Here is a 23,578-nt window from a genome sequence, read left to right as displayed (position 1 = left end):
AGAATGCATAATTTATGGCATCTGTTCTGTTCAGAAAAAAGGAGACATTGCTTTAATATCTATTAGTAATCTGTCACTGTTATTTACATGGGGGAAAAGTGTTAATAAAGGCTGGCATTTTTCCTTGATTCATTTCAGGTGCAGCAGCAGATCCTGCTCAAAACTGGCTGGTACGCTGCCTGGAACAGGCTGTCTCCTCTCTGTAGCTGTGCTGCAGATGCCTTCCAGCAGCATGGAGGTGCCAAACCTGTTCTAGACTCTTTCCTTCCTTCTGGAAGCATGATCATCCTTCACAGCATAATCACCTCCCCTTCTGAACACTTTTTTATTCACGTGTTGTAGTTTTTATCCCCTCTACTGTCTGTTTATGAATGCTGAACAGGAAAGCAAATCTGGGTATCTGAAGATGAAGCCCAAGCAAAACTGAAGCTAAGTTATTCTTTGTAATACAAGCCAAAACAGCACCAGTGGAGCTGACATATACTTTTACAAAGCTAGAGTTTATAATAACATGAAAGGTTATTCTGTTGGCAGGCAGTAACAACAGAGAAGTGGTGGCCAAACTCCAGCTCTTGAGCTGTTCTGTGTTTGCTTACACACAATTCAAACAAAGGTCTCCAGCAAAGGCTCACCCACCTGGTCAGCAGTGGATCAGTATGCACTGGCACACAGACAGCCGGGCAATCCGATCTTCTCAGCCTCTGGCCGAAATGAACCACGAGAGGCTGGTGCCACTGGCTCAGTCTGGACTGCTGCCACAACCAGCCCATCATCACTACAAAGCTGCCGCTCTCCCTCAACTATGTGACACGCTCAGGTTTCCCTTCCCCACTCATTGCCCTCTAAAGACATGTGTCTCACAACTCAACTGGAGACTCTGATAAACGGTGTGGAGTTGGGAAGGCTGACCACCCATACACTACCACTGGTTTGTTATTTTCTTAATACAGTAGCAGAGAGGGAGAGGTGCGTACTCAGCTTCCAGCAGTCACGCAGGAGACCTGTGTTCACCCATTCCTCTCACCAACTAGAAATCTGAAAGACAAGAAATGATGCATCATAGAAACATCCTAACCAAAACCTCTCTCTCCAGAAATGAGAAATCAAGTTTGTATTTGCGATCTAGTGAAGAGAAATACTTCCCCAAATGCTTGATCTAATCTCAACTGAGCTTTGTGTAGCAGAGTCAGGAACAGTTAGAGACATGCCTGTAAAATCTCTTCTCCACCCTCAGCTGGGTATTCCTGATAAATGTCCTGGGAACAGCAAAAATAAATATTGTAATGCAACAAAAAAACCTGTAGGGTATCCTAGCCTGATGAAGAATTATATTAAGCTCATTGGACCAACTCCTGGCTGATTAAAAACATTCAGCACTCATCACGTAACAGTGTAGTAATTCAATAGTATTATTTAGCTGTATTTTCATTTGCATAAATAAAGCCAAGGGAAACACCTTCTCTGTGCTCTAAGTTGTTGCTCTTCAAGGTTTCTGAGAGTAGCACTTCCTTTTACTTGGGAGCTGCTTAATCCATCCATCATTATTTAGCCTTCTCTTGTGTGTGGTGCTCTAGTCCTCCTGCTGGATCCCAAGGAGACAAATCATAGTGCATTTCTAAAGCTTTAACTTACTTTTGATTAAAAAAAACTAAAGGGAAGGAGAGGCAATACAAACACATGGGCAAACTGCTTCAAAGGCAATAGAAACTTTGGAAGATGCAACTGCACATTCTCCCACCTCTTTTTTTTCTTTTTTAGCTTCCAAATGGACTAAAATCAGCCTCATGTATGCTAGAGAGAAGCTTTCATTTGCTGGAAAGACATACCATGCACCAGTCAGTCAAATAACCAGTCTTGCTGCTTTCAACATTAGTGTTAGACTGAGTTAACCCTTTTTCACAGACATTTTTGTGCAGGAGAAAATGAAGCATGAAGACAAAGTAGTTTCCTAAATTGTGAAGATAAGGAACATAAATTCCAACTAAAAATGTAGTCTTGCACCATGAAAGGGAAATTATCCTCTAAATCCATTGACAGTACTACTCTAACGCTCAGCTGGCAAAAACATATGGAGCCACAAACTCAAATGGCCATCCAGGTTCTATAATAACTACTCACTTCAAGATTCAATCCTATACTTATTCTCCCACAAAATACCCCTGTAAATAAATAACACATTTCCCAGAAACAGGTGTAATAGAATTGTCATAAAACAGAACACTGTATTTGTTCATTCTACACAAACACACACAGATCGGGAGTAAGTTTCTATTAATTCTGTTGAAGAACACCAACTCTAACATACATAATGAACCTGTCAAAGGTAATAAAATCAGAGAAAGCAACATTTCAAAAATTTTATGGGTTCCTTCTGTATAAAAAAACAGTTTTAAAAATAGAGCTATAAATTAAGTAGGAGACAACAGGCAAATTATCTTGACGAGGAGAAGGCGGAGGAAAGGTATAACTTTATAACACAGCACACACATCAGACCTGGTGGTGTAGCCATGGGTAACAGAACAAGAGAAACAAATAGCAAATAAAACAATACGCCCTTTGATTGACTGGAGCACCACCTCTGTGCAACTCACTTCTGTGTTTTGGTTTACTTATCAAGGCAAGACCAAGACTTACTTCCAGTCAGTTCAAAAACAAAATCAAACCCAAAAGGCAATCTTCATCCAAAAGCAGGAAACAAACTCTCTCCAACTTCTTCAAGTGGGATGAAAGGAGATAGAAGAAATAGCTTTTCTATATAAAAGTCGTCCTAATTTAAAAATATATGCTCTTTAGAAACAAACCTATGAAGTCCTGAGAGTCCAGATCCAATCCTGCAAAAACTTAAAAACACAAGCTACGGCCCAGCTCACATGTAGATATGTAGCAGTGCTGTATCTATTCCCTTTGCTGAACTGGGATGCCTAGCAAGCCATCACTTAGGTTTGCGATCACAAAGGAGGCTGGTAGTCTGAAGACGCTGAGAAAACAGCTGATATTTCTGCTGTTGTTGGCTATGGGCAATTCCTTTTCAGCCAGGAGATGTGGCAGTCAACTAAGGACAGCTAATTGCCCCCCCACACCCCTCAACTTACATGCCTGGGCCTTTATATGAACTATTCAAAGGTTAAAAGTCAAGCACATGCTTAACTGTTTTGCTGGTAGCCACCCAGGTGACTACAATCACAGCTCCTCTCCTTGTATGGACAGGCTGGATCACCACAGATTTTTAGGGAAAATCAGGTCCTCTGCCCTATTACTTATTTGCTTTTAAACTGGTCAGCACTGTCTTAGGTACACACTTCTCTGGAAGCGCCATGTACATACTTTTGTGGGTATCTATATGAAATGCTGCAGAATACAGGTAAAAATTCAATCACATCTTTCTCTAAAAGCCTACAACTCCACACCAGCTCCATGTTTGACTGGCCAAAGCAAAATTTCAGTGGCTGCCAGCTCAACAGTGTGTCTCTCAAATTAGCCAGCTGTGACAATCGGTTTTTCTGTTTACATGGGGCAGGGGGTAGGGAGAAAACCACACACACAAAAAAATCAAAATAGGCTGAATTTGTCTCACTGTCTTTATTTGGTCACTTATTTGTCTCACTGTTTATTTTTTATACATATACACACATATATAAGTATATGTATGTGCAAATGTAAATCACTAGGATGAATTGAGACAAAGGTGACCCAGGAGCTGAGATATAAAGCTTGGATTCAACTCCAGTTTCTGCCACAGACAACTTCTGAGACCCTTGGGAAGTCACTCAAACACTTACTAATTTCCCATTAATTTAATTTAATCTGAGACATTGTCTGTTTGTGGGATATTCACTTTACCTTCAGGTACCTGCCTATATTAGGAGACCAGGCTCCCCCTGCAGCCAGCCATAGAAAGAGGCTGCCCAGCAGACTGATCCAGAAAACAAGATCCATACATTCAAAACAACTGGAAGACCTTCTTTCTCTGTTGAGTATAAGGACTGTAGGAAAGCTAACTTTAATTAAGGCAACTAAAGTCTTTGCCTGCAGTGTGCACACACGTGTGTGTCAGCCTCCTGTGCACTTTAGTGCCAGCCAACACTTTGCTATCTCATAATGGTCTCAGGAGAATAAGCACAGGAAAGGCTGGGTGACATCAAGGTATTGCAGTGATGCAGTCACATAGGAGACAGACAGTGACCTAAAAAGAACAGATTTTAACCCCTGAGAGGGTTGTGATGGGGAGCTGTGAAGCTTATGCAGCAGACTTGAATCACTTTGGGTGTACTGTGTGGGAAGAACCAGCCCATCCAACAGTTTTACCTTGTGTTCTTGGGAGGCCCCAGGTGCTCAAGACACCGATACCTCTGTAACTTTAATTTCACCTTGAAGAGTTGCAGGAATGTATTTTAAATGCATTATATTTGCCCTTATACACTATATCCATATAGACACATACAGCGTTAACTATTTCAAGGTCCCTGCAGAGAGCTGTTAGCATAGACAGAACATGGGTCTGCATACTACTTAAGCCACATGCACCATCTGCTCCAACATTTTAATGTAATTTACCAGGCAAGAGCTGAGCAGGAAAAAACTGCTAGATGAAAGATATTAAATTTCCCCTTCCCCAAAACACCCCCTGCTGCCTGATATATGAACCTAGCTCACCCATAACTAATATTTGATTTAAGAACACATTCATAAATTTAAAAAAACCCAAAAAGTCCTGTCTGCAAGGTAACATTGACATAATTTTTCTGTTAACGACTAATCTGCTGCCCACGGAGAACTGTCCAAACTGATAATCCTTTTGCCAAAAACAAAACAAAAAGGAGTAGACAGGTTAAGAACTTAAAATTGCTACTTCCCCTCAGACAGCAATTTTGATGATCTTCAATAAATGAGTAAAGAAAGATTTATTTACTGCAGCACTGAGGCCAAACAAGTTCTACATATTAAGACTTGTATTTGGCTGAAGGTGGCAGCCCTGGGCCAAGTACTATTTAAATTCTGGAAAGAAGTTCTGCAACTGATCTGTAAAAGGGCTTCCAAATGGGAAAGACTTACGCTTCAAGAATCAGGTTTCACCAAGGAGAACACTCATGACAAATAAGCTTCCACCTTTTAAAACAAAAGCAATGATTTGCAGAAGTTATGACAAACTCTTTCAACAGTATTCATGAAGATGTTTAGACAAGGTTAGCAATTTTTTCTTCATTAGAGGTACACACAAAATTAACAAGAAATACAGTACTAGGAAAACTACCTTTGCTATAAATTCAGGATATTACACACAATTGGAAGACCAACACTGCCCAGCAACTTTTAAAACTGTAATTGTATGCAAGCTGTTGACAGAAAGTTCCCTCCATAGCCTTACTGAAAGCCCAGTGCCTGCTTATTTCCTTGCTAATGCCATGACAATCTCCTACTATTCATGCTGGAAAGCTGACATTTCCTCTTCCAAACCCCTACACCATTCCCTACTACACTCAAGCTGACAAGCAAAAATAAAAAAATAAAATAAAATGGGTTTCTTAAGACTGTAAATATCAATGTTGCTTTCTGATGTGGAATGCAGAAAAATCTACATACAGCAGGAAAGTCTTACCAACTTCTCTTACTGGTAGCCCAAATACAGCTGCCTTCATGATTCATAATCTTAGGAAACGAGACCTCAACCCAAGCTCCCACCCAGAGCTGAATGGCTGGCTGTGTGCCAGGATGTTTCAAACCACCAGACAGCGATCAAAAGCAATCATCTCTGGCAGTCATCGTATCAAAACCTCCCTTCATTTTTCAACTCAAGGCTCATTAAAGATCAACACAGCAAAATGAATATTAAGAATTATCAGAAAAGGAAAAGAGAAGGCAAAGTCTTTATGCCAGTGTACAAAAATCACCATATGCCCATAGCTTGAACATTACACACTGACCTCCTACAGCAGAAGCCTGGAGAAGATGCAGACAGGAGTGATCATGACTATCAGAACATACAGATCAGCTCCCACTCAGGGAGCGACTGTCTGACCAGGACCCTTTGGCCTGGAAAGAAGTCTGTGATGAGAGTTACAGCTGAAATCTAAACAAATTCTGAGTGGCTTAAACAAGGAAGAAGAAACAGCTACGCATGTCTCCTCGCATGAGAGAAGGAGCTCTAACTTGTTGGTCAAAACAAAAAGGAAGTGATTCCTCATGCAAGTTAAGTTATGCAATTTCTTGCTACAAGACACTGCAGATAGTAAAGGTTTACTGGGACTCAAAAAACACTTCAACAAATGAATGGAATAAAATTCCACAGTGACTACTGAAAACAAACATACCATTTTCAGCTCAGGAAACTGACAGCTGCAGGACCGTATCAGGAAAGGATCAGCATAACCATGCCTGTTCTACACATCTTTATGCACCTGCTTGGGATGCTATCATGATACAAGGATACAGGGATGTCCTGGACTTTGGTTTGATCTGGTGTGCCACCCTTAAGTTATTTTCTTGCATACCTCAGGAGTTCCAAAACATTATGGAATTCTCTTTTATAATTTTTTTGTTTTGTTTGTGGGTTTTGGAGTTAGTTGGTTTGGGGTTTTTTGGAGGGGGTGAAGGGCAGTGGGGTGTTCGTTTGTGGGTTTTTTTGTTTTGTTTTTAAATCATTGGGGTTTATAGTCTCCTGGCTTTGGGTAAACTTTAGTCCTATTTTCTTGCTTCCATCCCCAGCTAACATATTCTGCAACACTGAGCACGGAGAACATTGCCATTGATTTCAATCAGCAAAGGATCACACCCTAACTGCTTCCAATTTCACAGGTACGAAGCAACACTATGTGATCGCAGCCTCTGAGTAAGCAATGTCCTGTATTCAAAGGTTTGAATCATATAACTCCATACAGACCTGGGAACTTCGGCATCTACCAATGAACACCAGCTTTCCAAATCTTGGATAACAAACTCTTGAAGCACAGAAATAAATACCTTATGTGCTGTTAATTGATACTAGTTCTACTGAACCATAAAATTTCCTTGTATCCTCATCATGGACCTAAAACTGGGAGTATTTGCTACTATACTGTAAAGTTTCTATATTTTTCCCAGTCTTAACCAGAATAAAAATAACTTTTCTTTATATCAAAATTCATACATAACATTCCTATTAAAGTTATGTATTCAGGTACAGTTTAAGATGAAAAACAAAGCACACAAAAAGGGAAAGTTAAACAGTACAATAAGTTAGACTTTATACTTCTTATTGAACATTGATTATAATAGTGATCTTCTATGTTCACATTATACCAAATAATTGCTCTAGTTTAGCACCATCAGCCTTAGGGGAACATGTAACATCATTCCTTACAACTCAGTGCATCTTTGCAGTAGTGCATATTTTTTCAACAATTATATAAAAACACTGTCATAGGGTATATGTTTTTCTTTTAAAAATAGCAACTCTCACTGTTAGAAAATAGTAAATAACACCATATTCTCCATTTTATTAGTAGTAGGAGACTTTCCTGAATGCACACAACGCTTAAAAAATACTCAATAGCTGGACTGGCTTTAATGTAAATGGTACTTACAGCCTTTATCAGATTTTATTTGCTCATCCACACACCAAGACAACAGAAACCTTGCTTGCTGTTAACACAGAAAATCTGAATGGTTCAGAAGCGGGTTCATCCCCGCTACCCAGTAAATGACTAAGAATGAGGCTGGCTGTCCCTCCCTGGGCAAATCCTGATCTGGTTTAACATTTTAAGAATGTGAAATTTCAAGGGTGAGATAAAGCACTATGGAAGTCCACACACAATAAAGTTGCAATAAAAAGTGCTGGTTTGTTCTGTTGCCTCTCATATCTGGGTTCTTTATCACACCTGTGCTGTGATCTATGTCAGAAAGTAGAAATCTAGTTTGTTAAGAAGCATGCAGGAGAAAAAAAAAAAAAGGAGCACCACAGAGACTCTTCATAGACCTCTAAAGGAAAAAAGAGCAGAGTAAGAAAGCAGGTGATGAAAAGTACTATCAATACATTTGAACATAGTTGATAGTTTTTCCCTATAACCAATGCATTTCTATTTACATGTACTAAATATCTGTATCACATTCTATTTAAAAGTGGCTGAAATCAAAGAAAGCCTCCTTCCAAAACATAAGAAGGCATCAGAAAAATTCAATAGGATATTGTCTTTCAGAAAATAACAACAACAAATTTAACGGGGCATTAAAGCTACATTAAAATTTGTCACTCAGGACAAAAAAAAAAAATCTTAATATGATCTGTCAATACCATCAAAATTTGCTGCATGAAGAGGTTAACCTCCAAGGAACTACAGTGAGGTTATTTTGCGTAGGGAGTCATCATTATAGGACCTATCAGTCCAATAGAAACTTCTGCCAACATAAAGAAAAACAACCACTTAGGGCTAATACCTTGGCCCCTTCGCAGCATGGACCTTGTCTTTTCATCCCTCCACAAGGCTTCTTCTGTTCTTCTGCATTTTTGCTGTGTTTCATATATATTCATATATGAATATACATATATATTTTCAACAAAACAAAAATGAAAAGAAAAAAAAAATCTATGCTGAAGCATCCTGACTGTTTAAATTATAACCACCATAGATAACCAGGCACATCCAACTTCTGCTTTGAGTGACTGTTTCCAATTGCCTCACAAACCAGTCTTTTGTATTCAACCAATAACACAAAAAACAAAAGGACTTAAGGATTTTGAAGGTAAAAGCTCTCTTCCTTTCCCTTAGGAAAATATTGCCTTATGGAAGAAAAAGCAATGCCTGTCAGCAAACATTACATTTCAGAAATACATATTTTAATAGTCAATATCAAGCAAAAAATACCCATAAAACAAAAATCTCAAACTGCAAGATACTAGAAATGTTATAGACCACAAAAAAACCCCAAACAATTTCTGCAAACTCATCAGTTTCTTCTCCAGTTTTTAATCAGCAAGCTGTGCAGTACACCATGAAAAGACCTTTCTGCATTCTCCTGGTGAACTGGCACACCAAGAGTGAAATATTTCTTCAGCACCAGCTTAGCCAGCCAAAAAATGAGTAATGTTTCTCTTTTTCATTCAGTCCTACTGAGTTGTTTTCTGGTAGAGCCCTTGAAGAGATTGAGACAGGAATGGGAAGTTTGCAGTGCCTATTCTAGACATCTGTCAAAGAATCAGTGAGTCAGGTTAGATGCTTTCGTGTTGGGCAATGGGATACTTTTATCTGTAGTTAAGGAATTTTGTTATCAGTGAACAAATGATGGGGATAAAAAAACCAAACCCAAACAAAAAAAAAAAACCAACAAAACCACAACCTAGTGTTTTTCTGAGTAGTTCACCTCAATTTCTTTTGCCAGAAAATCTCCACTGACTGAAAGTAACACTGCCTCCTATAAAGATGAACAGGCAATATTCAGAACAAAAGGCACAAGGACAGAGCTATTGGGAAGTCACAGGCCTCCTTCCCAAGTTTGAGGAAGATCCTATTCCTTGCTGATCTGCACTGGTTTAAAATGGAAGGCTTTAAAATTGAAACTTTGGTGTTTCAAAGAAATTTAGGGACATGGGACCAGAGTAATAAGTAACATTCATTGATCGTGGATATTGTAGGCATTAAGGACATTCTAAAGGTAAAAAAAACACTATTAAAAAACTACCACTGTTCAAACATGGGATGACTTTGGAAGGCAGTTGAGTTCTGCTAGCAAAAAAAGATGAAGGAGCTAGGAAAGAAAATTTTCACCTTCATCCTTCTCCACAGAGAATCTCCTTTCTGGACTTGTGGATTTTCAATTTTGGGCAAAAGTAGCTGGCTTTTATAACACTAAAAAAAAAAAATAGTATCTATGGGTTAGTAAGAGCAAACTTGGCTTCACCATAAATAGATGCAAGTTGGCATGTCAGGAACCTACTGGGGTTTTAAATCATTGCAGAAGAGGATTAGAGAGGAGAATACTCAGAGCAGCAGTAGGCAGGGAAGATTGGTGTTTGACTCCTTACCTGACTGAAAATGTGAACTACTTTGTCCTCATTGCTACTTTAAACCAAATAAGCTAATCATTAGCCAACATTATTAGCCACACTTTTTCCTCACTTGTGGTAAACAGATTCCAATGCTTCAATACAATCACAATGAAATACATTAGACTCGGCTTTTGTAGCCAAGCATTTTTGCAGAGCTACTGAAGGGTGCAGAAAAACAAAATTGTGGCTACATAAAGTGCAATTCTCTCTAAATGAAGTGAAAAATGATTGGCACTTCCACAACTGAGTTTGCACCCTCTAAAAATATCTTGCTAATAAAGTAAAAAAATCTCTTTTTTTGTTTGTTTGTTTTAATAATACAAGTCTAAAAGTAATTCAAAAGCTAGACTTGAGTTACTAAATTCATGAGTTCTTGCAAGATTAGAACTACAATGAATATTCAGGAGAGTTTTGGTGCAGAAGAGATATAATTTTGAAGACCATAATTCAGAAAGGTGAAAAAGAGCTAAGGCAGACTAAACTGAAAACTTTGACCGCTGTAGAAACAACTGGTGTTTCATGTACTTTCATTCACATACACACACGCAAACACATACAGTAATTGTTTTGAGGCCACAGTTTAGCTCTTCTCACACGCATTAAAGGAACCTAAACATAAGAATTGAGCAACATAAAAGCTTTTCAAGAAGAAAGCCTGGCCATTGGTGTGTTACATCTGATGGAAATAATGTTACACAGTAGTCTTTCACTTCTGAGGCTGATTAGAAGCTGTATTATATTTACCACACCATGAACATAATAACCTGAGAAAGAACGTTAGCGTAAACCATTAACCCATCGGGGAGAAACTCTGGAAGAGGATATCTTTTTTAAAAGGAAAATAATTACATTAAAATACATGCAAACTTTGAGGAAAACAAGCTATGCCAAGTAACTGGGGCGAAAATTGAGCCATTCATAGTTACTGTACTTGGACTTCAACAGAAAGAGTTTAAAGCACAAAAATACAACAATAGCTTAGGAAACCAACTAAAAAAAAAAAAAAGATCAACTGAGTATACTCAGCTATCTGAAAGCACACTTGCGAGAATTAAACGGATCATATTCCAAAAGGCTCCCATAGCTAATAAATAGTACTGGAAGACACTGAATGACAGACGTCTGAGCACATGCAGTCTGCCTTGTGCTTACAAAGAATTGCCTATTCTCAGCTAATGAAAAAACAAGCATGTAAAATTCTCTCTATAAAAATAATCAGAAAAACCCCACCATTTTCTCCTCTCTTTCTTTTGTACTTATGTGTAAGTTTTAGAAAGCAAAATTGTCAGGTGACATTGCTCTGCAATAAATTCAATTAAAATAAATGACGTTGCTCTTAATGTAGTTTACAACCTCATAAACAACCAACCTGAGGAGAAAAGAAACAAAACAAAAGCAAAAAGCAACGTACCATTTACCCAGCAACCAAATAGCAATATGAAAGATATCACATTCCTCTTTCTATACTTTAGAGATACAGGAGCACTCTGATATTCCAAATATTAGAGGATGCTATCTGCTTATGATACTTTAAAATCATAACTATGAATGCACTTGACATCTCTTGGAAGAGGAAAAAAAAAACCGCACACTCTAATTTGTCCGCTTCTCTTTTAAAGCTGACATCCATCTGTCTCCTTACTGCACAAAATAAAAGGCAAGCTTTCCGTTTACGGGCTCCAGATCGCTCGCTCAATTGCTACCCTCAAATCACAGCATGCGAGGGCTGCGTTCCACCTGAGGACTATTTGTGGTGGCTGCCACGAACAGAGATGTCTGTGCTCACCAGGGGAGAAGGGGGCATTTCAGACTGTAAACTTGATTGCGCTGGAAGTGTTTGCTAATAGAGCTGTCAATGAAGTAAAGGAGTTTCAGTACCTGAGTTAACTAGCTGTTGCTCCATAACCCCGCAGCCCAGGACCTCCATCCATTCTCCTTGGAATTTGATCTCCATCTCAAAGGAAGGGTGAGTAAACGGGAAGTAGCAGTCTACCCATCTGACTTGCAGTCCTGTAGCAGTGTTTAAAAAATAAAATATGAAGGGTGCATGCTTAAAAGGCCGTCCCTCCAACCATCTGTAAAACTTGCCCTTCAACTAATGACACCAATTACAGCCATACAGAGAAAACAAATAGCAAACAAACTAATTTATAACACTTGTGCAAGGTGATAAATCTTAGAACTTGTGGAAAAAAAAAATGACCATGTCTTTTCTAATATGAAAAACGTTTTGTGCAATTCAAGCACCCTTTGAAACCAAATCAATCATTTGTCAAACTCTAGCAACCACCTGGCATCGAACAAAAATGAGCCAAGATCATGGGAAAGTCAGTAATTTTGTTATTCTTTGCACCAGGAAATGACTAACTGCTCCTCACAGGAAAAGCTAAGTCTTTAATTTTTACTTAGTATTTTATGGATCAGCTAGGCAAGTACTTTTTTTCATCCGAATCTATTTAAAATACAAAGCTATTCTCTCTGTGTATGTTTAAATATGGAAGTTAAAAATATATATTAATACACACAAATATAAATATATATACAGAGTTGTACATTTTTAAGGTATGCTATATACCAACACACACAGAGTAGTCTGGACCCAGGAGACAAGAGTTTAACTTTGTGTGGATGCGAAGTGTAAGAGAAAGCTGCCACTGGGTAACTCTCCCTCCTCCCCAGCTCAGCACCTCTGCAAGTACCACTGCGCAGAGCAAGGAAACCCCTGGCATCTCAGAGCAGCAGAGCCAGAAGAAGGCAAGGTCTACAAGTACTGCCAGAAGCAGGGGTGTTGTCAAGGCCCTCATTATATTTGATGAGTTTTAGTTCTTGTAATAATTTACACCAGCTTTGTTTCGCTTAAGAAATTTTTCTAGCCATTAGGCATCAGGAAAGAAAAAAAAGTCTCGGAAACATGAACCATAAGAACTCAAAAGAGAATTGAACTGTGAATTCTGTGGGCTAATGCCTTAACCTCAAGCCCATCTTTCCCTTCAGCTAAGCCAAATGCTAATCATCGTTAGGATCATTACCAACCAGGCAGGTCCACTTTTGAAAATAAGGGACACAGCAAAGGTTGTTTGGATGACAGTAACTGTTAACACCCCTGGTTCGATTTTCAGGCTTTTTGGGGTTTGTCTCATAAAAAGGAGCTTAAAACATGAAATTGCATGATTTATACTGAGAGTTTTTCAAATTAAAACATTTTCTGTAGCCTCAAGGATTAGATTTTCTTTGATTACTTCCAAAACATTAAATGTGGCTACCGAAACCAAAACAATAAGTTACAACAAAAGTGTATATACATAGCCAAAACATAAAATACCTAATAGTTACGGGGAACTTTTCTGGATGCTGTAAAACTTTCAAATGGAGAGGCAGGTTTCAAAACAAACACATTGGTGCTTCCAGATTTTCTTTTCTCTCAAAAATGAACCTCAGGAAGTTTTATGAACTATAAAAAAGTGTTTTGATAATTTTACACTCAGAACTCAGAAACAACTGGAAGTATTAGCAATTATACCATTCATAACTGTACCGTGACTTACAGCAATCACTTCATTGCTTTTTTGTCTGCATAACAACAAAAAATTACATAGATGAAAAAAGTCAAGTGTATACAACAGTACGGTGTGCAGAAAACATTTTTTTTAATTTCCCAATCTTGGTACAAATGCATTTTTAATCCTAGGGCTGTACAACTCTGCATTCACTGTAAAGCCATGCACATATAAAATATCTTCATTTAGCTTGCAAAATTTGCAACTGCAGCAAGAATGACATTGAATATTCAAGTAGCTTCATGTTCAGTAACAACATTCGGTTAACAGTTTCTTTTTAATCCTCTGATTACTTCAAAATGAAGCTCTGGGGAAAAAAAGGATTTCTTTGCTTTTTCTTCTTAAATAAAATAAATTTTAAAAGGTAAAAAATGAATTTTTAATTTTGAATTTTAGTGTGTATTAGTACTTAAGAGGCATTTGTTCTAAATGCAAATAAGCAAACAAAAAAATCTGAATAAAACAAAACAAATTCATAATGAAGAAAAAACTCTCACCTTCACTCTGTTCTCTAAATTAACAGTTAATTCCATATACCACAATAATTTTATTCTTACAGTAGCCAGGACAATTAGGAATACCTCTGTAGTTTACATTCAAGTGTTCTTTCAGACTTTTGGCTCTGGAAGACTTTACTGAAAAGCAGAGGGTGCTCAGCCTTCAGCAAGATTAAGCCTTCTAACTGCATTTCTATAGACTGCCACAGAATAAATAAGTACATGTATTATTTAGATACAAAATATTGTCTTGGTGCTCAATATATTCCCAAGGAATAAAGGGCATTGCTCACACTCAGCAAATTAAACCACTAAAGACTTAAAAGGATTACAAAGATTAGGCTTTCTGTAGTACTATATAATTTACCTGATTAGGCCAAATTTATTTCTTCACATACAGCCTATGAAATGCTGGCAAAAATTATCTTTTCTAGAAATTCTAGGAGGCCGAGAGATGCATATCTGTCTTAAAACACAGAGGCACTTAAAAGAGCACAATGCTGAATCTAACTGAAGACTGATCACTAGATACAAACTCAGTAATTTCTCTAGTTCAAAGAGATGATTTATATTAGCACAGGACACCTGCTCATTTCACAGCATTCACAGGAGTCCTTCCAGTGGGTACACGTCCGTTAGTAACTTACATGTAACATCTCCAATGAGTAAGGAAAAAGTGAATAGTTATTGTTATTTCTGAGTACTGAATCCAGGTAAGGAATTGGTCATAGCATGCACTCAAAAGTAATGATGTTATCAGATATTACGCTAAACAAGCATCTGTCAGTGCTAGCCTAATTGAGTCTCATAATGAAAAAGGCTTGACCAAAGGCACTAAAAAAAGAAAGAAAAAACCAAACCAAACGCATTAAAGCAGCCTATTGCTACGCTACAGCACAGAAGCAACAAAGCCAGAGACCCAGATGGTCTTCACTGCCCAGAAATTCTCTTTGTTGCTGTGAGGATTATTTTTAGAGAAGGAGTCTATAGGAGAAAAAGGAGACGGGGGTAGGGGAGGTGATGGGGAGCACAGAAGGTATCAAGCTGTGGCCACTTGAAGGGTGTGTCGATTTTCTAAGTACTCTGCACCTCATTGCTTCAGCTAATTCATCTCACTTGCAGCAGACAGGAGCTGGCTGCCCATAAACCTACATTAGCTCACATTTTTCAGAAGTTATTAGCCAGACCATTATGTCCTCAATAAATGCTTTTTTTTTTTTCTTTTTAAACTCCTTACACTCATAGATCTCCACGCACTTGAAGGAGATATCAGTACAACAGAGTTAAGAAGAAAGAGCAGAACAACATGTTTGATTTAAAAGACATCCAGTGGCTGTCCAGTCAGAACCAGCAGTGGCAGAACCATCCATCAAAGCACGGCGTTACTCACCCTCCTGCCTTCTCTTACCCTGCCTAGGAACTGGGTAGACAAATATGGGACAGTAGTGAATTTTGGGCCCTTTAATGTAAAGCAACAAGTCACAGAACCACCACACAGTCATTCTTTTCTATTTGCTATATTAAGATTACTTCTGAATCTCTCAGGGTCCAGAAAGCTTTTGGCAAACTACAGAGGGTTAGAGAAAGAACTGGAGTTGGGAAAGACTGACCGACTAACTTCATAAGGAAACGTAAGACAGCTAACCTTGGAAAGCCTCATTACAAGGTAACTAAAACAAGACAGAACAGACTTCCTACACTGACAGATCTGCATGTGGAGATGGAGGTGTAAGTTAAATTAGTAGATTTTAAGTGTGCACCGTATCTGGAGATAATAGAGGAAAACTGAGAAAGGTGATCTCTAGGCATAGTATTTGAAATAGCTTCCTGACAGCAAAATCTCATGAAAGAAACTGAAAGACCATCACTTGTAGAATGCAAAATCAGACATGGCATACCACTAGAAAATGTCATAAAAAGAACTATCTTTCATTGTCAAGTATTTAAGGCAATTGATTGCATGCTCCACATCTTCCCCCCCCCCCCAATATCTGTCATTCCTTTGCTTGTTGGCAAAGCCAGGAAGAAATAAAAAGACAAACCTTGGGAATAAATGTAGGTGCAGATTTTTATGAAATCTTTGACCTTCCTCACAACAACCTAGTGATTTTTAAGCAATTTTTGTTATATTGTTTACTGGCACGTACAGTCAACACTAAAGTATCCAGATAGTGTGGGACGAGTCAGGTAAGCCAAAACTGTCTCATTAAATATTATGAAAACTAACATAGAACAATACAACAACAACAACAAAAAAAGACAGGTCAGTGATCTGACCTTTCTGCAGAGATCCTCAATCTATCGTCAACCTAAGCTGGTAAATTCCCAGAGAAGCACTGCAGAAGCACAGCTATCCAAGTCCAGGACTTCAGGCCTAAGCTAGTTTACGCAAAACTAACTTGCATGGTAGACTTAATCTGCAATTCAAACAATCTGCCTATGAATAACAGTTGACTGTATGACAATGCAACATTTCAGTAGCTTACTGCAGCTATGATCACGCTATCCTGCTAGAAAAGGTGTGCAACTTCACGGCAATATTCTGCTGACAGCACAGGCTGTAAAGAATACAACTGATGTGAAGTATAAAAGGAATGAAATTTTTGCTTTTAACAGAACATGGGGCCTTATGGAATATTCACACAAAGAAAAAATATAGAATTTTTCCAAGAGCAATAAATACAGTAAAATACTTTTTAATTTTAAGTTCAAATCTCAAGGAGTTGAGACACAAAAGTAATCAAAAATATTTAGTAAAGTGGAGAGTAAAATGAAAATTAAAAGATGGCAGCTGTCAAAAGACAAATTTAATTATGTGCGCCCCAGGTCACTTGCACTGCACCCATCTCACATGTCTAGTGCCTAGCATGAAGTTTACTTCTTTGAATATTACCTTCCAGTTTGTACTGACAGCTTACAAGAAGATCAAGAAGGTGAAAGGGAGAGAACTTCACATTTCCATGAATGGAAAAGAAAAAAGATTATTATATTTAAATCACTGTTGATATCTTGTCTTTGTATTTTGGGAAAAATATCGGGAGCATAGAAATAGAAAATCCCTACAGTAAGAAGGCAGGACCTACTTTCAGTCTGCAGGTTTACAATCATTTAAGAATATTTTTTTAGTGTCTTCCTAGCTACTGTGTGGACTGTAGAAGAACTAGTAATAGCCAACATACTGAAGCTTAAAGTGCAGCATCTGTCAACAGTTAGAGAAGGATGTCACTGCAGTCTCAGATATCACTAATAACTCCTAGAAATTGCTCACTTTAAACAACATCCTCAGCATCTGAGGTTGATCAAAAAAATATCATTCTCACTATTACTCACTTTGATCCTAATTTTGTATGTTTCAAAGGCCGCTATTAAGTAAAATACAACCACAAGAAAAACTGAACTCAGGACCTTAAAAAATTTTTGTCCAGGTGGGATAGAACAAAAACTGGTAAAAGTTTTGCTTGCTGTAAATTCAACTTGAGAATTTCAGACAAATATTGAAGCAGTCATATACAGGACTTGCCAGCATTATCAATCCATTCTTGGAACTACTGCTCTAAATTCAGTGGGCATCTTAAGAGCTTTGAAAGTAGCCAGCATACCTGTGCATTCCAATACTATCCAGTATTTCCTCAACAGAAAAACAAATCAGTTCAGAAGAGAAGCCTCCTTGCCAGGAAACAGCATTAACGTAGCAATTTTAACTCAGGCCATTTATAAATTCAACTTATGAAACTGAAAGCAGGTATTTCTGAGGAGAGGATATTTCATTCGTATACACGGACATTCATTACCCTTCCTCATTCCACTCTAAGTACCAAACAACAATTATTTTTCAGCTTGGTGCAAACTTAGCAAACACCATCTCCCCTCAGCTGCCAGGTTTAATTTATTTGCACGAGGAAAACACTCACGGCACTTTGAGTGTGTATGCAGCAAAGCACCACATGCACATACATACCCCTTCCACATACATACCCCTTCTCCTGTCAAGCTCCACACTGCCAGTGCAAGGTGTGATCATTGCCCTGCACGCTCCCCAGCGCACCCAGCTCTGATGCAGCCCCAGATGCGATGCCGCAGCCACGCTCTGTCTCTCTAGGGACACGGGATGCCCACAAGTACGAAGGAGAGGGAGATCCACACAGCTTTGTGCTGGAGCTGGAGCCATCTCTCCTCACAGGACCCACACCGACAGGTACACTGCATCCACTCTAAAACATGGCTTCTGCCAGACAAGCGCCTGTAGTTGGGTCTGGCACACGTCCCTACCTGTATTCATGCCCACTATGTTACCCTGACACACTACATATGCAAAACCTCTTCACAAAAACCTGATGATTCAACACAGTGTTGTGCACACCAGTATTCAGGAAAACCAAGAGAAGAGTGTGTGGCCTGTTGGGCTGTGCTCAATTTTATAAGGTGTGGATATAATAGTATTAAAGAACAATAACATATAAAATACAGATTGCAGCTGAAAGGTCAATCAATAGCCAGTTACTCTGACATTAAAAGACACTGGGATGGAACTCTGACCAAATTTAAGTCAAAAATGTGATAGTAAAGAATATGAAGACTCCTAAAATGACTATAACTCTCATTAGAAAAAATCCACATGGCTGTTTCAGTATACCAGCTGTCACCATCACCCTTAAGCCTCCTGTTTTTATTATACAGGAAAATGTTTCTCAAAAGTCTGGATGCCCACAGTCATCAGCAGTCCAGGAAAAAAGGTGCAAGAACCTACCATCACCAAAGATGCGAGTCATGAGCTTTGTGAGCACTTGCTTCAGATTGAACTCCACCAGCCTCACTGCCTCCATGGTGTGACACTCTTGCTTGTGTGCAGTGCGATGACCTTGCTCAAACAACTGTAAGCCTTCACCATCTTTAATGTTGGAGAACAACTAGAACAAAACCACAGAAACACCAGTGTTTTGCATCAATGATTTTCTAAACAAAAACAGAGAATGAAGTTTTGTTGATTTAAGTGGGAATCTTACCTGCTAAGTCTGCACCATGAAAAACAAATGTAAAGACTGTGATTTTGTACAAATTCTGTTCACTAAACACAGCGATAAATCATCACAAGAACAGAAATATTCAAACAATAAGATTGGTTTTATTTCTGTACCATATTTTCAAATAATATGATTAGCTACAGGAAAGTACTAATTTATAAAGGAAACACCTCTTTTTTTCTAATGCTGTTACTTTAAAAGTTACCATGCAGAACAAAGTACACTGTACAGTATATGTAAAGTATATTCCAAAAACTACAATACACAATGGCATTTATCACAGTTTCAACTTTTTTTAGTAATTGAAAGATGTAAAAGAAATACCAAAAAACCAAGCACTTCTTAAAAGCTGTAATCAAATGAACTTTAAAACAAACAAACAAAAAACCCACCACAAACAAACCTGACAGTTTAACGAGACCTTAAGCTGCTTGTATTTGATTCATCTTGGGTCCAGTTTGTTCATTTAAGGATTACCATTTTCCTGCGTTTTCCCACACACAGCACCTTTCTGTGTCCAGGAATTTTGTCTATGGGGCATTTAAGTATTCATCGTCTTGGTCTGGGGTTTCCAGATAAATTACAAAGCACAGGGGCAGACTGTATTTGGGATGTGACAAACTTGCTCTTCATGCAGAAGCTGCTCTCCACCACATCTGCTGCAAGTTGAAGATTTCTGTTTCCTGTACATCCCCATATGTTTCTGGCCAGGCGATCCTGGACAGATACATACCAGGAAATCTACATCCTCTCAGAGACCAATAAAACACTCTTGCTAAGCCATGTCTTTGGAGGCTCTGTGTCTTGGGGAGACAAGCAGGCAGTTCTACACTCTAAAGAGAGTTTTTGTTGGAAATCCTTACAGCTGTACAAAAAACAACTCTGTTAAGTCTGGAGAGTAGGGAAAGCTAACTGTGAAAGTGTTTCTAGTGCCCTTTCCTACCCCTCCTCCTCCACCTTCCCGTAGTCAATCAAGCACACACAGAGGGGAAAAAACATGCATCGAGATTTTCTTCACATTAAGCCTCCCAGCATAACTAGCTCTTACTCAGGAGATGCCATGAACAGCATGTAACCTTAATAACTCATGGATGCCCACAGAAGTTGTTTTAATTGCAGTTTGATGCCTTCAGTGCACTAAATACTCTAAAAAAGTTCGAGTGAACCTCTGGTAGCCTACAAATGCTGGGCACAATTAATTAAGATGTTTGATACAGACACAATGCATGCAGAAGGAGTCTGAGTTTAGACAGCACACAAACTAGCAGCAAAACAGATTGAGGGAATAAAAAAAACCCCCATCACTAGCATTTAACTTTGTATTGCTAGTCAGGAGGAGACTTGGCTGGCAGATTGACAAAACACCTCTCAAGTTAATCTCCTTAGCATGCTGCAGAAAAATACAAAATAAAAAAGGAAAGAGAGAAGTACCAAATAAAACAATTATCCATCAGTCTAACAAAAATGCCTTTACTGATTAAAAGGCAGCAGCTTGACAAAACCAGGTATTATGCTTTTAAATAACAGATTCTTTATTCAGGTGTGCACCTGAAAGATTAAACCCCCTTCTTCCTACTGGCATTATTTCTGCACTGGCTGGAAGAAGCAGATGATACCCATCCTATAACCAATTTACTGTCAGCAGGGCAGATCAGTCATCCAGCATGTGGTTTTGAAAGCCAGGGGGTATTCACAGAGGTCAACATTAGCCTAGGGAGGTTAATCATCTTAGGCTCACTGGGCAGTCAACAGACAGACACAGGCCCCTCACACAGGAACCTGGAGTGGCTAAACTAGGTTCCTGCTTGAACAACCCTCTACAGGTAGCTATTTTTTCTTTCTGTTGACTGAAGAGACTACCTTCACTATGCCAGAAACACCCTTCAGGCCAGAGATTTTCCCCCTTTGGACTAGAATACACTGTATTTACACATTAGAAGATATATTTGTTGTTTTCCCCATCAGCAGTATTTTAGGACATGAAACACACTTCTTCCTTTTCCCCTTCATTCCTCCCTTCACCCTCCAGGTTAAAACTGATTCCTCAGACCGTTGCAAGGAATGGATAGTCTGGACACTGTCTTTAAAATACAGCATTTGTATCAACAAGTACATAGAAGTACTTTTCTTTATCACTGTATTATTCCTGAAATGTTGATGTTGCAATTACTGTCTGCAGCAAAATTCTGTTTTAGTAGATTTTATCAGATGTGGCAATAAAATACGCGCAAGAATCATTACAGTAAATACATTTAGTCATACCCCAGCTCTCCAACCCGCTGGCCTCTTCATCCTGCCAAACCAGCCATATGCACCATATCTCCTTCTCCGTGCCAGGACAAGGGTCCATGTGGCAGTGCACTGAGCCAGGCTGGGAGGTGGATCTGGATGAGAAGTAACCCAGGATAAGGGAAGAAACTGAGGGATGTGAAAATGGTCAAATTCAGCTCAGTAATCAATTATCAGCATTCTGGTGGCACCACGAGATGCACTGGCATGTGGGATGGGGCTAGGCCACTTTTGGCACAGGCGTGAATCTACGCCAGTTCCCACAGGCTGTGAAAGCACAGCCTTAAGGGGAGTCCCTGAAAGACAAGTAGCAGCAAGGAAACAGCCTGCCTTACAGTCAGGCACTGAGAGGCACTTCGGTATTCTCCACAGAGGCTCCATCAGCTCCTGTCAACTCCAGCACAGCTGTGGACAGGGTTATACTGAGAAAAAGAGATGTCTTACAGTTGTATTAATATTTATTCCCTTCTTTCCATTCACTGACATTGCTATGTCAATATGAGCAGCTTTAAACTGATACACCAATTTCACTATTACAGTGATTGAACTGTGCTAAGCACATGTCTTAGATTAGAAACACTTCAACATTTCTATATACATAAAGCCAGGAAAGTTAAAGCTTGAATAAAAGGAAGAATCACCTACAGTTGCTCCTTTTTGATGTCAATTCTTCTCAAGCACATATCTGAGCAAATGGGGGGGGGCAGAAATTCTAAGAGTCTTGCATAAAACAGACACATCCAAGATGCCACAATTTCACGTACATTTATTCCTTCAGTGCAGACTAAAGTAAAATGCACTATTTTATTGTATTGAATATGATCAGTCACTACTACTACCAGAAAAGAAATTTCCCGTAGCCATAAATTGAGCACCTATGTGTCTGTCTAGTGTAAGGACAAGAAGCTTTTTCTTTACGTGAAGGTGTGCAAAACATTGAATATTGTGTCATCATGCAGAAGTCAAAAAAATTAATAATTACCAGGATTTATCAGCATATCTGACTGATGCCGCATTACAAGGAAGGCAGCAGAAAGGAATCAGGCAGAAAGGAATTGAAGTGATCTTACCATGTGGCATGAAATTTACTCACAATTTAGCTCATAATAAGAATAAAGTCAAATTGGTAACACATAATGGCCAGAAGACACTGGGTTTTAATTGGACAAACACAAACAGAGCTATGCTCCTTTAAAAGCACTTCACAGTATTTCTCAGCCTGGCATGGAGGGCAGAAGTCATATGTGAGATTTCAATAAAGACCCCAACATTTCTTCAGTCACTTAACAGACTTTTTTTAATCTCACATCACTTCATTATCCATACATTTAGGAATCAGTCCAAGATTAAGTGTCTCTTTACAGGATGGCATTCATAGTAGGTTTCAGACCAGAAAGATCCATAACTACATCCTGCCTTTCCACAATGCAGTTGTGTATTCCTCCTGCCAGTCATGCATACACCAGCGATTAAGATAATGAATACATAATGCTCATGTACTTATACTCACAGACAAACCGGCACTTAAGACTAGCTCTGCATGAGGATCTGCATGTGGCAACACTCAACCTTGCCACATGGAATACGTTTTGACTCACTGGCCCTGATAAATATCCCTATAAATGAACAAACAGATGCACTCTAAATCCACTTATAAATAGCAAGCCATTTCCACAATATTTTAAATATGCTGTAACACTCAACCGATGGATCAGGAATGATGAAGATGATGCCACTTGAAGATGGCTCATGAAAAAGAAAACCTAATGCCAGTCCCAATCAGCCACCAAGACAATGAAACTTGTAAACCTGCACCCCCATCCAGGCAGTTTCAGGTGCCAAAGAGATACACAGCCCATCATCCACATGACAGAATGCTCTTTACTGCATATCAATGAGCATTTGTTTTGGGCGAAAATGGCAAAAATCACTTCAAGCAACAAGCTTGCAGGTGGTCACCTTAATTTCTGGATCCTTCTGGTTTCAGTCTCCGATTACAGCGAAGAAACGTTATTTCTATTTGGCCTTTTTTTTTTAACCTAATCAAAGTGTTTCTGAAAAAAACAAAATCATCACCACATTTAAGGGAAAACCATACAGATGTTTTTGAACAGCAAAAAAAAGCAACACTGCTATACAGGTATCAGTTATAATGAGACATATATGATAGGACTCAGACTTCTTTTCCTGTGGCA

The 23,578-nt window shown here is 38.8% G+C and overlaps 1 protein-coding gene across 2 annotated transcripts in view; it reads right to left on the bottom strand.

Annotated features, from left to right (window-relative positions):
* FARS2 (phenylalanyl-tRNA synthetase 2, mitochondrial) overlaps positions 1-23,578 on the bottom strand; it is a 247,512-nt gene that overhangs the window by 162,385 nt on the left and 61,549 nt on the right. For both annotated transcript variants that reach the window (XM_050892724.1, XM_050892725.1), the window contains exons 5-6: positions 18,821-18,980; positions 11,898-12,029 (exon numbers count right to left, since the gene is read on the bottom strand). In XM_050892724.1, the coding sequence (XP_050748681.1) occupies positions 11,898-12,029; positions 18,821-18,980 (292 nt within the window). The remainder of the gene's footprint in view (positions 1-11,897; positions 12,030-18,820; positions 18,981-23,578) is intronic.

Source organism: Gymnogyps californianus, chromosome 2 (assembly GCF_018139145.2).
Source record: "Gymnogyps californianus isolate 813 chromosome 2, ASM1813914v2, whole genome shotgun sequence".
NCBI lineage: Eukaryota > Metazoa > Chordata > Aves > Accipitriformes > Cathartidae > Gymnogyps > Gymnogyps californianus.
The sequence above is the reverse complement of the archived record's forward strand: the minus strand, read 5'-3'. Positions and strand labels throughout refer to the sequence as shown.